The sequence below is a fragment of the Salmo salar genome, chromosome ssa12, assembly GCF_905237065.1.
Source record: "Salmo salar chromosome ssa12, Ssal_v3.1, whole genome shotgun sequence".
In the NCBI taxonomy this organism is placed as follows: domain Eukaryota; kingdom Metazoa; phylum Chordata; class Actinopteri; order Salmoniformes; family Salmonidae; genus Salmo; species Salmo salar.
This window is the reverse complement of record NC_059453.1, coordinates 10,423,995-10,441,300: the sequence shown is the minus strand read 5'-3', so window position 1 is coordinate 10,441,300 and position 17,306 is coordinate 10,423,995. Positions and strand designations below refer to the sequence as shown.

Below are 17,306 nucleotides of genomic sequence, written 5' to 3'. Positions count from 1 at the left end.
CCTTCCGATGGACTAACGGTAACACACAACCCAGTCCATGACGACAAAACATCACAACACACCTTTTCATCAAAAAACGAAGAAACACCATGACCTCTGAAGTGTTTTACGATACAAGGAAAGATACTCATTTAATCAGATAAAACATTATGTTCATGGATTACAGCTATTATAAAAAACACAACTCAAGGCACGATAACAACAACACAAAATCCCTACCAGTCACGCGCGCACACTCTCCTCTGAGCGTCATATTGCAGTAGATTATGATGATAAGTTCACAGTTTGAATCAGCAGTGTTTCTATTGATAGACATGAATTAAAAGTCGCTCAATCTCCAATAAACTCCATGATTTATAACTTTGTTTATGACCATCAATAATCTATATACAGCACTCAGGCACTTTGGCAACATAAAAAACGATCGGTATCAGAACAGAGATTTATTGGGCGGAGAGCTGGCCAAGCAACCCTCCTGGATATGTGCAGGATTATCATTATTATTATCATCATTATTATTATTACAGCCCTGACACCAACAACCACTCCCCTTCCGGAGAGCTACTGCATGTGCATGACTTCGTTCCAGCCCTGCACTACCAAAACATACTTGGTTCTACTTATCAGCATGTCCTCTGGACCTTGATTGAATCTGGTGTAGGGCTGGAGTAAAAGCCTGCATACCCAGCTACACACACACACACACACTTCATATCCCATAATGCAATGCTCTGGTCTAGAAGTAGATTTCTTCTCTCCTTCCCACGAGACGAGATGGAGACACGATGATGTCATCGTCGGAATCCTCAGAGTCCATCGCCTTGGAAACCTTGGAGTCTGGAGGTGGATGGAGCTGTAGTTGGGCTACAGGCGAAGCACAGGAACACATTATACACACACACATTATATACAAACACACACATTATATACACACACACACACATTATAAATATATATATGTATATATCCAGACAGCATACCTGGTGTGAGTCTCCTCCTGTTGGACAGTATGTTAGAGACAGGCCAGGGATCTTCCTCACTCAGCTCCGTTACATCTTCATCTACATCACTGCCTGGAAGGGCTAACACACACACACACACACACACACACACACACACACACACACACATATTTTCAAATCCTGATTTGTCCTTCAGTCAGCACCGTGCCACCAAGGTGTCAGATTCAGTGTGTGTGTGTGTCTCACCTGTGTTGCTGGGAGTGTGTGTTGAAGGGACAGAGGGGACTCTTCTAGGAGCTGGTGTGGGTCCACAGGGAGGAGGGGCTGGAGGCTCAGAGCTACAAACACACAGTTATACATACAATACAAAAACAGACACTTTCCAACGTCAGAACTGTGTGTGGTGGTGTGGGGGTGTGGTGGTGTGGTGGTGTGGGGGTGTGGTGGCGTGGGGGCGTGGTGGTGTGGGGGCGTGGGGGTGTGGTGGTGTGGTGTGGTGTGTCACCTCTCCGTCATTAGTCTGCTGCGTGTCAGGTGACCTCGGAACACAGACTGGATCAGCGTCACGGCAACCAGCTCCCCATCCTCCACACAGGAGGTAACATCACTGCCACTCTGTGATTGGCTATTCTGGAAATGAAACATTAAAAAGTAACTCTTATATAAGAGCCTAATTAGGGCAAATTCCCTTTACTCAATAGATACCTATTGTAAATACGGGGAAACGGTGCCCCTAAGTGGCTATTTGGTTGAACTACAACATAAAAAAAATATATATATTTTACCTTTATTTAACTAGGCAAGTCAGTTCTTAAGAATAAATTCTTATTTTCAAAGACAGCCTAGGAACAGTGGGTTAACTGCCTTGTTCAGGGGCAGAATGACAGATTTTTTACCTTGTCAGCTCGGGGATTCAATCTAGCAACCTTTCGGTTACAAGTCCAACGCTCTAACCACTAGGCTACCTGCCACCCCAGTAACATTGCAGGTGTGTGTGTGTGTGTGTGTGTGTGTGTGTGTGTGTGTGTGTGTGTGTGTGTGTGTGTGTGTGTGTGTGTGTGTGTGTGTGTGTGTGTGTGTGTGTGTGTGTGTGTGTGTGTGTGTGTGTGTGTGTGTGTGTGTGTGTGTGTGTGTGTGTGAGACCTTGTTGAGAGTGCTGGTGTGTGTGTCTCGGAGGTGAGCTATCTGGCTCTGTCTGAGGAGATGTCCTCTTATTGCTGACTGGATCAACACTGTGTCCTGGGGGGAGGGGGTGAGAGAGAAATGAGAGAGGAGAGAGAGAGATGAGAGAGGAGAGAGAGAGGAGACGAGAGAGGAGAGAGAGAGGAGACGAGAGAGGAGAGAGAGAGAGAGAATGTACTTTATTAGTCCATATGAGATGGGCATTTGTCTTCATTCCTGTTCTGTGGTAGCAGCTGGCAGGTACAACACCTTATTTAGATTAACTATTTAAAATGTTTGCTCCTGGTTAGTTAGTTACCCTTTCTCTGTGCTCCATCCACCCTGTTTCTGGTTAGTTAGTTACCCTTTCTCTGTGCTCCATCCACCCTGTTTCTGGTTAGTTAGTTACCCTTTCTCTGTGCTCCATCCACCCTGTTTCTGGTTAGTTAGTTACCCTTTCTCTGTGCTCCATCCACCCTGTTTCTGGTTAGTTAGTTACCCTTTCTCTGTGCTCCATCCACCCTGTTTCTGGTTAGTTAGTTACCCTTTCTCTGTGCTCCATCCACCCTGTTTCTGGTTAGTTAGTTACCCTTTCTCTGTGCTCCATCCACCCTGTTTCTGGTTAGTTAGTTACCCTTTCTCTGTGCTCCATCCACCCTGTTTCTGCTTAGTTAGTTACCCTTTCTCTGTGCTCCATCCACCCTGTTTCTGGTTAGTTAGTTAGTTAGTTAGTTAGTTAGTTAGTTAGTTAGTTAGTTAGTTAGTTAGTTAGTTAGTTACCCTTTCTCTGTGCTCCATCCACCCTGTTTCTGGTTAGTTAGTTACAGTAGTTAGTTAGTTAGTTAGTTAGTTAGTTAGTTACCCTTTCTCTGTGCTCCATCCACCCTGTTTCTGGTTAGTTAGTTACAGTAGTTAGTTAGTTCGGTTGTTAGTTAGTTAGTTAGTTAGTTACCCTTTCTCTGTGCTCCATCCACCCTGTTTCTGGTTAGTTAGTTACAGTAGTTAGTTAGTTAGTTAGTTAGTTAGTTAGTTAGTTAGTTAGTTAGTTAGTTAGTTAGTTAGTTAGTTACCCTTTCTCTGTGCTCCATCCACCCTGTTTCTGGTTAGTTAGTTACAGTAGTTAGTTAGTTAGTTAGTTAGTTAGTTAGTTAGTTAGTTAGTTAGTTAGTTAGTTAGTTACCCTTTCTCTGTGCTCCAGCCACTCTCTCTGGATCACCCTAGCTGCCCTTTCCTTCTCCTCCCTCCCTTCTGGGTTCTCCTTCCGGTTCTCCTGGTTCTGTTCTTCCCTCTCTCTCTGTTCTTCTTCAGTCCATCTCTTCTTCTCCTCCTCCAGAGATTGTATCTTCACGGTCAGCTGTTCTATCTCCAGTCTGGACAAGGAGGAAAATCAGACAAGTAGAAAGGTTTCCATGGAAACGTCATGGCACAGACACACAAGAGAGAAGAAGTCTCCATACAACCTCTGTGGGCATGTCACAGTGGTTATAAGCCTGTAGTAAACAGTTAAAGTAGTATTTATGTCATATTGGATGTAAACACCATTCATTGTGTAGTAGTGTATTCCCCAGTCAGGATGTTCAGGTTGAACTGGGAGATACATACTGGTAGAGTTGTGTTTCCTTCTCATGTTCACTCCTTTGTTCGTTCTTCCTCCTCTCCGTCTCTTTCTCTTCCTGCTCTCTTTCAGCCATCAGTCGTCTCAGCTCCTGTCTGAAAACAGAAGATTCAGCCATCAGTCGTCTCAGCTCCTGTCTGAAAACAGAAGATTCAGCCATCAGTCGTCTCAGCTCCTGTCTGAAAACAGAAGATTCAGCCATCAGTCGTCTCAGCTCCTGTCTGAAAACAGAAGATTCAGCCGTCAGTCGTCTCAGCTCCTGTCTGAAAACAGAAGATTCAGCCATCAGTCTCAGCTCCTGTCTGAAAACAGAAGATTCAGCCGTCAGTCGTCTCAGCTCCTGTCTGAAAACAGAAGATTCAGCCATCAGTCTCAGCTCCTGTCTGAAAACAGAAGATTCAGCCGTCAGTCTCAGCTCCTGTCTGAAAACAGAAGATTCAGCCGTCAGTCGTCTCAGCTCCTGTCTGAAAACAGAAGATTCAGCCATCAGTCTCAGCTCCTGTCTGAAAACAGAAGATTCAGCCGTCAGTCTCAGCTCCTGTCTGAAAACAGAAGATTCAGCCGTCAGTCGTCTCAGCTCCTGTCTGAAAACAGAAGATTCAGCCATCAGTCTCAGCTCCTGTCTGAAAACAGAAGATTCAGCCGTCAGTCTCAGCTCCTGTCTGAAAACAGAAGATTCAGCCGTCAGTCATCTCAGCTCCTGTCTGAAAACAGAAGATTCAGCCATCAGTCTCAGCTCCTGTCTGAAAACAGAAGATTCAGCCGTCAGTCTCAGCTCCTGTCTGAAAACAGAAGATTCAGCCGTCAGTCGTCTCAGCTCCTGTCTGAAAACAGAAGATTCAGCCATCAGTCGTCTCAGCTCCTGTCTGAAAACAGAAGATTCAGCCATCAGTCTCAGCTCCTGTCTGAAAACAGAAGATTCAGCCATCAGTCTCAGCTCCTGTCTGAAAACAGAAGATTCGGCCACCAGTCGTCTCAGCTCCTGTCTGAAAACAGAAGATTCAGCCATCAGTCGTCTCAGCTCCTGTCTGAAAACAGAAGATTCAGCCATCAGTCGTCTCAGCTCCTGTCTGAAAACAGAAGATTCAGCCATCAGTCTCAGCTCCTGTCTGAAAACAGAAGATTCAGCCATCAGTCGTCTCAGCTCCTGTCTGAAAACAGAAGATCCTAAACATATTCTGAAAACTAAGAACACCAATAACTCAATATCAAACATTCTATTGCAATCACTGGTGATTTCCAATTTCAATTTCCCATACTGCATTGCTGTAGTCATAGTAGCGTCTCTCTTACTCTCTATCGGTTAGCGTCTCCTGTAGCTCCGCCTTCTCCTGCTCCAGTTGTCTGACACACCCCTTCAGACGGACAAACCCCTCCCCTTCCTGTTGGTTGTTTACCGCTGCAACGCCCCCTTCTGTTGTTACGGTGGTTATCCCCGGCAGCGTAGCAACCCCTGTCTCCGTGGGTGTGGTGAGTTGGTCAGTCTGGACTAGTCTGTCCACCCCACTCCTCCTGGCCGGGGCACTCCTCACCTCCTCTAACCTCTAAGACAGGATGGGAGGGGGAGTGTTAACATGTGTGTGTGTGTGAGGTTACTCCCTCCATTCCACTGTGTAGGACCAAGCAGGAGACTGAGGGGGAGACAGGAGAAAGCCTCCATCTACTCACCGTCTCCAGTTCCACCAGTCTCCTGAACACTCTCTGTTTGCTCCAGTCTTTGTAGGCTGAAACACAAGTGCAACAAATCATCGACTAGAAATACTATGAATACAGGAGATTGGGCCATTTGTTATTTAACCTTTGACCCTGCTGTGTTGTGTTGATTTCCTCAAAGTGTGTGTGTGTGTGTGTGTGTGTGTGTGTGTGTGTGTGTGTGTGTGTGTGTGTGTGTGTGTGTGTGTGTGTGTGTGTGTGTGTGTGTGTGTGTGAGAACCTTTCAGCCCGCTGGCTGGGCTGTCTGTGTTGAGTTCCTCTCTCAGTGTGTGGTTCTCCTGCTGTAGCTGTTTCAGGTTCTCTGATAGACGCAGAACCGTAGAGCTTAGAACCCTCTGCTTCCTCTGAGAACCTTTACTCTCTGTTCTACTGCTACAGAGAGAGGAGAGAGAGAGAGAATAGAGAGGGGAAGGCGAGAGAGAGAGAGAGGAAGGAGAGAGAGAGGAAGAGAGAGAGAGAGGGAGAAAGAGAGAGAGAATAGAGGGGAAGGAGAGAGAGAGAGAGAGAGGAAGGAGAGAGAGAGGAAGAGAGAAGGAGAGAGAGAGGAAGAGAGAGGGAGAGAGAGAGGGAGAAAGATAAATAAATATAGAGAAAGAGAGAAAGAGAGAGGGAGGGAGGGAGGGAGGGAGGGAGGGAGGGAGGGAGGGAGGGAGGGAGGGAGGGAGGGAGGGAGGGAGGGAGGGAGGGAGGGAGGGAGGGAGGGAGAGGGAGGGAGAGAGAGGGAGAGAGAGAGAAGGAGAGGGAGAGGGAGAAGGAGAGAGAGAGAGAGGAGGGAGAGAGAGAGGAAGAGAGAGAGAGAAATAAATATAGAGAAAGAGAGAGAGAAGAGGCTGTGAGATTGAACAGGAAATGTAAGTGAACAAGTCTGTGAAGGAGGTGACAGGTAGCCTAGCGGTTAAGAACGTTGGGCCAGTAACTGAAATGTCGCTGGTTCAAATCCTCGAGCCGACTGGGTGCAAAATAATCTGTCGATGTGCCCTTCAGCAAGGCACTTAACCCTAATTGCTCCTGTAAGTCGCTCTGGATAAGAGCTTCTGCCAAGTGACTAAAATGTAAACATTTTTACTTTCTGTACCTTTTCTCTGTTGCGTCCAATATCATCCTTAGTCTCTGAATCTGGAGAACGCACGCACACACACGCACACACACATGCACGCGCACGCACACACGCACACACACACACATGCGCGTTAGGACCAGAAAAGATCATGTTCAAGTAGAAATAAAACATCTAACTGCACTAGTACAGAGAGCAAAGATGTACCTCCTCAAAGTAGGTCTCCACTGTGATCTTCAACTCCTCCAGATTAGTGGTCTGCAGCTCACTCTGCAGTTTACTGTTACAACAGGAAACGACAGGTTGAAGATGATACTACTCATCTTGGTTTTATAACAACGACATCAAACATCATCTATTAGTGATGGAGTTTTCCATCTGGGTACTCTGCAAAACGAGATGGTGCATCTCAAGATTTCATTCTGCAAAAAGTGTCTAATGAATAAATAAATATAGAAAGAGACAGACAGACAAGCACAGACAAACAGACAGGCCGGCCGACAGACAGACTTACGTCACAGTGTTCTCTTTCTCTCTACACTGCTGTTCCAGCTTCAGGATTCTCTGTTTCAGTCCATTAACAACCTGCAGGACAGGACATGTCAATCAACACCTTCCTACAACACACACACACACACACACACACACACACACACACACACACACACACACACACACACACACACACACACACACACTTACCAGGCTCCCCTGGTGTTTCTTGTCCACCAGACTCAGTGTGTACTCTGGTCCCTGTGGAGGGAAACAACAGGCTCAGATCAGCAACAGAGACCTCCACGGAGTCACTATGATCTGTTACAGAGACCTCCACGGAGTCACTATGATCTGTTACAGAGACCTCCACGGAGTCACTATGATCTGTTACAGAGACCTCCACGGAGTCACTATGATCTGTTACAGAGACCTCCACGGAGTCACTATGATCTGTTACAGAGACCTCCACGGAGTCACTATGATCTGTTACAGAGACCTCCACGGAGTCACTATGATCTGTTACAGAGACCTCCATGGAGTCACTATTATCTGAGGTATTACAGAGTCCTCCATGGAGTCACTATGATCTGAGGTATTACAGAGTCCTCCATGGAGTCACTATGGTCTGAGGTATTACAGAGACCTCCATGGAGTCACTATGGTCTGTTACAGAGACATCCATGGAGTCACTATGATCTGTTACAGAGACCTCCACGGAGTCACTATGATCTGTTACAGAGACCTCCACGGAGTCACTATGATCTGTTACAGAGACCTCCATGGAGTCACTATGATCTGAGGTATTACAGAGTCCTCCATGGAGTCACTATGATCTGAGGTATTACAGAGTCCTCCATGGAGTCACTATGATCTGAGGTATTACAGAGACCTCCATGGAGTCACTATGGTCTGTTACAGAGACATCCATGGAGTCACTATGATCTGTTACAGAGACCTCCATGGAGTCACTATGATCTGTTACAGAGACCTCCATGGAGTCACTATGATCTGTTACAGAGACCTCCATGGAGTCACTATGATCTGAGGTGTTAGAGACCTCCATGGAGTCACTATGATCTGAGGTGATGCTGGGGGTTGGTACCTTGGTGGGATCCAGCAGCTGTTCTATTTGCTTGTCTTTCTTAGTTTTGTCCTCCTCCAGACGCCGTAGTTTGGCTTTCATCCTTTCCTTCGGACTTCTGAGCCTGAAGACTCTGGAGAGGAACAAACAGACCTGATCAATTCCTCTGAGTTCAGGACTAAAGCCATTAGATTCGTCATTTACTAGAAGGTTCTAAATGTCCAAAAACCTACTACAAAGTAGGATCAATGAGTTAGCCAGCTAACTTGCCTAAATATTCAAAAATACCTTTGTTTTGTGTGTGTGTGTGTGTGTGTGTGTGTGTGCGTGCGTGCGTGCGTGCGTGTGTGTGTGTGGTTCGTTACCTTCTTGAGGTGGATGATCTCATCGTACATGTCCTCCTTCTCTCTGTAGTCTGGAGGGAGAATAACTGTTACATACTGTAGAATAAAAGTTACATACTGTAGAATAACTGTTACACTGTAGAATAACTGTACAATAACTATTACACTGCAGAATAACTGTTACATACTGTAGAATAACTGTTACACACTGTAGAATAACTGTTACACACTGTAGAATAACTGTAGAATAACTGTAGAATAACTGTTACACACTGTAGAATAACTGTTACACACCGTAGAATAATTGTTACACACTGTAGAATAACTGTAGAATAACTGTTACATACTGTAGAATAACTGTTACACACTGTAGAATAACTGTAGAATAACTGTTACATACTGTAGAATAACTGTTACACACTGTAGAATAACTGTTACACACTGTAGAATAACTGTAGAATAACTGTTACATACTGTAGAATAACTGTTACATACTGTAGAATAACTGTAGAATAACTGTTACATACTGTAGAATAACTGTTACACACTGTAGAATAACTGTAGAATAACTGTTACACACTGTAGAATAACTGTAGAATAACTGCTACATACTGTAGAATAACTGTTACACACTGTTACATACTGTAGAATAACTGTTACATACTGTAAAATAACTGTTACACACTGTAGAATAACTGTAGAATAACTGTTACACACTGTAGAATAACTGTTACATACTGTAGAATAACTGTTACATACTGTAGAATAACTGTTACACACTGTAGAATAACTGTTACACACTGTAGAATAACTGTGGAATAACTGTTACATACTGTTGAATAACTATTACACACTGTAGAATAACTTTTGCACACTGTAGAATTAACTGTTACATACTGTAGAATAACTGTAGAATAACTGTTACATACTGTAGAATAACTGTTACATACTGTAGAATAACTGTTACATACTGTAGAATAACTGTTACACACTGTGGAATAACTGTAGAATAACTATTACACTGTAGAATAACTGTTACATACTGTACAATAACTGTTACATACTTTAGAATACTGTAGAATAACTGTAGAATAACTGTTACACACTGTAGAATAACTGTTACACACTGTAGAATAACTGTTACATACTGTAGAATAACTGTTACACACTGTAGAATAACTGTTACATACTGTAGAATAACTGTTACATACTGTAGAATAACTGTTACACACAGTGGAATAACTGTAGAATAACTATTACAATGTAGAATAACTGTTACATACTGTAGAATAACTGTTACACACTGTAGAATAACTGTTACACACTAGAATAACTGTTACACACTGTAGAATAACTGTTACACACTGTAGAATAACTGTTACACACTGTAGAATAACTGTTACACACTGTAGAATAACTGTTACATACTGTAGAATAACTGTTACACACTGTGGAATAACTGTAGAATAACTATTACACTGTAGAATAACTGTTACATACTGTAGAATAACTGTTACATACTTTAGAATACTGTAGGATAACTGTTACACACTGTAGAATAACTGTTACACACTGTAGAATAACTGTTACACACTGTAGAATAACTGTAACACACTGTAGAATAACTGTTACATACTGTAGAATAACTGTTACACACTGTAGAATAACTGTAGAATAACTGTTACATACTGTAGAATAACTGTTACACACTGTAGAATAACGGTAGAATAACTGTTACATACTGTAGAATAACTGTTACACACTGTAGAATAACTGTAGAATAACTGTTACACACTGTAGAATAACTGTAGAATAACTGTTACATACTGTAGAATAACTGTTACACACTGTTACATACTGTAGAATAACTGTTACATACTGTAGAATAACTGTTACACACTGTAGAATAACTGTAGAATAACTGTTACACACTGTAGAATAACTGTTACATACTGTAGAATAACTGTTACATACTGTAGAATAACTGTTACACACTGTAGAATAACTGTTACACAGTGTAGAATAACTGTAGAATAACTGTTACATACTGTAGAATAACTGTTACATACTGTAGAATAACTGTTACATACTGTGGAATAACTGTAGAATAACTATTACACTGTAGAATAACTGTTACACACTGTAGAATAACTGTTACATACTGTAGAATAACTGTTACACACTGTAGACTAACAGTAGAATAACTGGTACACACTGTAGAATAACTGTTACACACTGTAGAATAACTGTTACACACTGTAGAATAACTGTTACACACTGTAGAATAACTGTTACATACTGTAGAATAACTGTTACATACTGTAGAATAACTGTTACACACTGTAGAATAACTGTTACACACTGTAGAATAACTGTTACACACTGTAGAATAACTGTTACATACTGTAGAATAACTGTTACATACTGTAGAATAACTGTTACACACTGTGGAATAACTGTAGAATAACTATTACACTGTAGAATAACTGTTACATACTGTTAAATAACTGTTACATACTGTAGAATAACTGTTACACACTGTAGAATAACTGTTACACACAGTAGAATAACTGTTACACACTGTAGAATAACTGTTACACACTGTAGAATAACTGTAGAATAACTGTAGAATAACTGTTGCATACTGTAGAATAACTGTTACATACTGTAGAATAACTGTTACACACTGTAGACTAACTGTAGAATAACTGTTACACTGTAGAATAACTGTTACACACTGTAGAATAACTGTTACACACTGTAGAATAACTGTAGAATAACTGCTACACACTGTAGAATAACTGTTACACATTGTAGAATAACTGTTACATACTGTAGAATAACTGTTACACACTGTAGAATAACTGTTACACACTGTAGAATAACTGTAGAATAACTGTTACACTAGAATAACTGTTAAACACTGTAGAATAACTGTTACATACTGTAGAATAACTGTAGAATAACTGTTACACTGTAGAATAACTGTTACATACTGTAGAATAACTGTTACATACTGTAGAATAACTGTAGAATAACTATTACACACTGTAGAATAACTGTAGAATAACTATTACACTGTAGAATAACTGTTAGATACTGTAGAATAACTGTTACACACTGTAGAATAACTGTAGAATAACTGTTACATGCTGTAGAATAACTGTTACATGCTGTAGAATAACTGTTACATACTGTAGAATAACTGTTACACACTGTAGAATAACTGTTACATACTGTAGAATAACTGTTACATACTGTAGAATAACTGTTACATACTGTAGAATAACTGTTACACACTGTAGAATAACTGTTACGCACTGTAGAATAACTGTTACACACTGTAGAATAACTGTGGAATAACTGTTACGCACTGTAAAATAACTGTTACACACTGTAGAATAACTGTTACACACTGTAGAATAACTTTTACACACTGTAGAATAACTGTTACATACTGTGAATAACTGTTACACACTGTAGAATAACTGTAGAATAACTGTTACACACTGTAGAATAAGTGTTACACACTGTAGAATAACTGTTACATACTGTAGAATAACTGTTATACACTGTAGAATAACTGTAGAATAACTGTTACGCACTGTAGAATAACTGTTACACACTGTAGAATAACTGTTACATACTGTAGAATAACTGTTACACACTGTAGAATAACTGTAGAATAACTGTTACGCACTGTAGAATAACTGTTACACACTGTAGAATAACTGTTACATACTGTTGAATAACTGTTACACACTGTAGAATAACTTTTGCACACTGTAGAATAACTGTTACATACTGTAGAATAACTGTTACATACTGTAGAATAACTGTTACGCACTGTAGAATAACTTTTACACACTGTAGAATAACTGTAGAATAACTGTTACGCACTGTAAAATAACTGTTACACACTGTAGAATAACTGTTACACACTGTAGAATAACTGTTACACACTGTAGAATAACTGTTACACACTGTAGAATAACTGTAGAATAACTGTTACACACTGTAGAATAACTGTAGATTAACTGTTACATACTGTAGAATAACTGTTACACACTGTAGAATAACTGTAGAATAACTGTTACACACTGTAGAATAACTGTAGAATAACTGTTACATACTGTAGAATAACTGTTACACACTGTAGAATAACTGTTACATACTGTAGAATAACTGTTACATACTGTAGAATAACTGTTACACACTGTAGAATAACTGTAGAATAACTGTTACGCACTGTAGAATAACTGTTACACACTGTAGAATAACTGTTACATACTGTAGAATAACTGTTACACACTGTAGAATAACTGTAGAATAACTGTTACGCACTGTAGAATAACTGTTACACACTGTAGAATAACTGTTACATACTGTTGAATAACTGTTACACACTGTAGAATAACTTTTGCACACTGTAGAATAACTGTTACATACTGTAGAATAACTGTTACATACTGTAGAATAACTGTTACACACTGTAGAATAACTGTTACGCACTGTAGAATAACTTTTACACACTGTAGAATAACTGTAGAATAACTGTTACGCACTGTAAAATAACTGTTACACACTGTAGAATAACTGTTACACACTGTAGAATAACTGTTACACACTGTAGAATAACTGTTACACACTGTAGAATAACTGTAGAATAACTGTTACACACTGTAGAATAACTGTAGATTAACTGTTACATACTGTAGAATAACTGTTACACACTGTAGAATAACTGTAGAATAACTGTTACACACTGTAGAATAACTGTAGAATAACTGTTACATACTGTAGAATAACTGTTACACACTGTAGAATAACTGTTACATACTGTAGAATAACTGTTACATACTGTAGAATAACTGTTACATACTGTAGAATAACTGTAGAATAACTTTTACACTGTAGAATAACTGTTACATACTGTAGAATAACTGTTACATACTGTAGAATAACTGTAGAATAACTGTTACACTGTAGAATAACTGTTACATACTGTAGAATAACTGTTACACACTGTAGAATAACTGTAGAATAACTGTTACGCACTGTAGAATAACTGTTACACACTGTAGAATAACTGTAGAATAACTGTTACATACTGTAGAATAACTGTTACACACTGTAGAATAACTGTAGAATAACTGTAGAATAACTGTTACACACTGTAGAATAACTGTAGAATAACTGTAGAATAACTGTTACATACTGTAGAATAACTGTTACACACTGTAGAATAACTGTAGAATAACTGTTACACACTGTAGAATAACTGTTACATACTGTAGAATAACTGTAGAATAACTGTAGAATAACTGTTACATACTTTAGAATAACTGTTACACACTGTAGAATAACTGTAGAATAACTGATACACACTGTAGAATAACTGTTACGCACTGTAGAATAACTGTTACACACTGTAGAATAACTGTAGAATAACTGTTACGCACTGTAGAATAACTGTTACGCACTGTAGAATAACTGTTACACACTGTAGAATAACTGTAGAATAACTGTTACGCACTGTAAAATAACTGTTACACCCTGTAGAATAACTGTTACACACTGTAGAATAACTGTAGAATAACTGTTACACACTGTAGAATAACTATAGAATAACTGTTACATACTGTAGAATAACTGTAGAATAACTGTTACACACTGTAGAATAACTGTAGAATAACTGTAGAATAACTGTTACATACTGTATAATAACTGTTACACACTGTAGAATAACTGTTACATACTGTATAATAACTGTTACACACTGTAGAATAACTGTTACACACTGTAGAATAACTGTTACACACTGTAGAATAACTGTTACATACTGTAGAATAACTATAGAATAACTGTTACACACTGTAGAATAACTGTTACATACTGTAGAATAACTGTTACACACTGTAAAATTACTGTAGAATAACTGTTACACACAGTAGAATAACTGTTACACACTGTAGAATAACTGTTACACACTGTAGAATAACTGTAGAATAACTGTTACACTAGAATAACTGTTACACACTGTAGAATAACTGTTACATACTGTAGAATAACTGTAGAATAACTGTTACATACTGTAGAATAACTGTTACATACTGTAGAATAACTGTAGAATAACTGTTACACACTGTAGAATAACTGTAGAATAACTATTACACTGTAGAATAACTGTTAGATACTGTAGAATAACTGTTACACACTGTAGAATAACTGTAGAATAACTGTTACATGCTGTAGAATAACTGTTACATGCTGTAGAATAACTGTTACATACTGTAGAATAACTGTAGAATAACTGTTACATGCTGTAGAATAACTGTTACATGCTGTAGAATAACTGTTACATACTGTAGAATAACTGTTACACACTGTAGAATAACTGTTACATACTGTAGAATAACTGTTACACACTGTAAAATTACTGTAGAATAACTGTTACACACTGTAGAATAACTGTTACACACTGTAGAATAACTGTTACACACTGTAGAATAACTGTAGAATAACTGTTACACTAGAATAACTGTTACACACTGTAGAATAACTGTTACATACTGTAGAATAACTGTAGAATAACTGTTACACACTGTAGAATAACTGTTACATACTGTAGAATAACTGTTACATACTGTAGAATAACTGTAGAATAACTGTTACACACTGTAGAATAACTGTAGAATAACTATTACACTGTAGAATAACTGTTAGATACTGTAGAATAACTGTTACACACTGTAGAATAACTGTAGAATAACTGTTACATGCTGTAGAATAACTGTTACATGCTGTAGAATAACTGTTACATACTGTAGAATAACTGTTACATACTGTAGAATAACTGTTACACACTGTCGAATAACTGTTACACACTGTCGAATAACACACACACACACACACACAGCGCACACACACAGACACAAACACTCTCGGATGTATGCACGCACAGCGCGCACACACACGCACACACACACACACAGAATAGAACACACACAACCACACAGCACACACACACACACACACACACACACACACACACACACACACACACATACACACATACACACACCATTGGATGAGGAGTGCAGGTGTTTGGGTTTCTTAATGCCAAGAGCCTGTTGGAGATACTCTGGAGTACAGGTAGAAGACGAGAGACAGGCTGAGGTGTGTGTTGTGTCAAAGTCAACTCTCAGAGACTGGGACAGACCTAGAGAGAGAGAGAGAAAGAGAGAGAGATGGAGGGATGAAGGGGGGTGGAGAGGGAGGGAAAGGGGAATGGAGAGGGGAGCGAGAGAGAGACGGAGAGAGAGAGAGAGAGAATAACATATTTTTAATACAATGGTAGACCTATAATGAATAATGTTGTGAAATACATGGTTCCCCTCTGAGCAAGACATATCACTAGGGTCAACAAAACCCTACAAGCTGTCAGCTGGAATAACATGCAACAAGATACCACACTAGCTGAATAACTGTGTGTGTGTGTGTGTCCCTATGGAGGATAAGGAATAGAGTTGTCTCTCTGGTTTCTATGGAGGTGTAGGAATAGAGTTGTCTCTCTGGTTTCTATGGAGGTTAAGGAATAGAGTTGTCTCTCTGGTTTCTATGGAGGTGTAGGAATAGAGTTGTCTCGCTGGTTTCTATGGAGGTTTAGGAATAGAGTTGTCTCTCTGGTTTCTATGGAGGTGTAAGAATAGAGTTGTCTCTCTGGTTTCTATGGAGGTTTAGGAATAGAGTTGTCTCTCTGGTTTCTATGGTTTCTATGGAGGTTTAGGAATAGAGTTGTCTCTGGTTTCTATGGAGGTGTAGGAATAGAGTTGTCTCTCTGGTTTTTATGGAGGTTTAGGAATAGAGTTGTATCTCTGGTTTCTATGGAGGTTAAGGAATAGAGTTGTCTCTCTGGTTTCTATGGAGGTTTAGGAATAGAGTTGTCTCGCTGGTTTCTATGGAGGTTAAGGAATAGAGTTGTCTCTCTGGTTTCTATGGAGGTTAAGGAATAGAGTTGTCTCTCTGGTTTCTATGGAGGTTTAGGAATAGAGTTGTCTCTCTGGTTTCTATGGAGGTTTAGGAATAGAGTTGTCTCTCTGGTTTCTATGGAGGTTTAGGAATAGAGTTGTCTCTCTGGTTTCTATGGAGGTTAAGGAATAGAGTTGTCTCTCTGGTTTCTATGGAGGTTTAGGAATAGAGTTGTCTCTCTGGTTTCTATGGAGGTTTAGGAATAGAGTTGTCTCTCTGGTTTCTATGGATGTGTAGGAATAGAGTTGTCTCTCTGGTTTCTATGGAGGTTTAGGAATAGAGTTGTCTCTCTGGTTTCTATGGAGGTTTAGGAATAGAGTTGTCTCTCTGTAGTACAGCCACATTGGTATGTTAGTAAAGAGCTTTTTTCTATGGTGATAAAGTTCTGTTTATTTTTCCATGGTACCCACCGTGCCCGTTGCTTAGCGAAGCCAGACAGTTCTCTCTGGGGGTCCGAGCTGTCTCACCCCTCTCCAACAGAGTGTCACCTCTCCCCCCTAGGGCCTCCCCCCTCTCCCCCAGAGTTCCTCTCAGGGGCCTCCAGGCTGACACCGCTGATCTCCTCGGGTTCACATCCATACTGGAGAGATACGGAGACCCTGGACACACACGCACACACACACGCACACACACACGCGCACACACACACACGGACACACAACAAAGTTAGGGTGGTAAAAGCAATGGAGTTGAATTTGAACTTGATTCTCAAAGCCAGATGTATTGTAGATGACAGCGGGTCTTACTGGGAGAAGAGGGAGGTTTACCAGACGGCTTCTTTTTCCTGGCTTTCTGTTGAAACACAAAACAAGGGTTAGGACAACTCAGAGAGACACACACACACACA

At 40.2% G+C, this 17,306-nt stretch overlaps 1 protein-coding gene across 1 annotated transcript; it reads right to left on the bottom strand.

The window, feature by feature from the left end:
- Positions 1–102: 102 nt before the first annotated feature.
- On the bottom strand, positions 103–8,472 carry LOC106590476 (IQ motif containing E). Its single transcript, XM_045690663.1, has 16 exons — positions 8,450–8,472; positions 8,106–8,217; positions 7,211–7,261; positions 7,023–7,093; positions 6,716–6,788; positions 6,527–6,567; positions 5,672–5,823; positions 5,407–5,462; positions 5,032–5,282; positions 3,726–3,833; positions 3,304–3,493; positions 2,106–2,201; positions 1,468–1,592; positions 1,209–1,300; positions 981–1,082; positions 103–864 (listed from the first exon to the last, which is right to left on the bottom strand). Exons 1-16 carry the CDS (start codon positions 8,470–8,472, stop codon positions 737–739), a joined length of 1,671 nt encoding a protein of 556 aa, XP_045546619.1. The 3' UTR covers positions 103–736.
- Between the last annotated feature and the right edge of the window lie 8,834 nt (positions 8,473–17,306).

Bases quoted from the DNA above. Each gene is read 5' to 3' on its own strand.
- LOC106590476 (XM_045690663.1), bottom strand. From the start codon at position 8,472: ATGAGATCATCCACCTCAAGAAG. The intron at 8,218-8,449 runs GTAACGAACCAC...GTTCCTCTCCAG, and splicing joins AGATCATCCACCTCAAGAAG to AGTCTTCAGGCTCAGAAGTC. The intron at 6,568-6,715 runs GTACATCTTTGC...TGCGTTCTCCAG, and splicing joins TGGAGACCTACTTTGAGGAG to ATTCAGAGACTAAGGATGAT.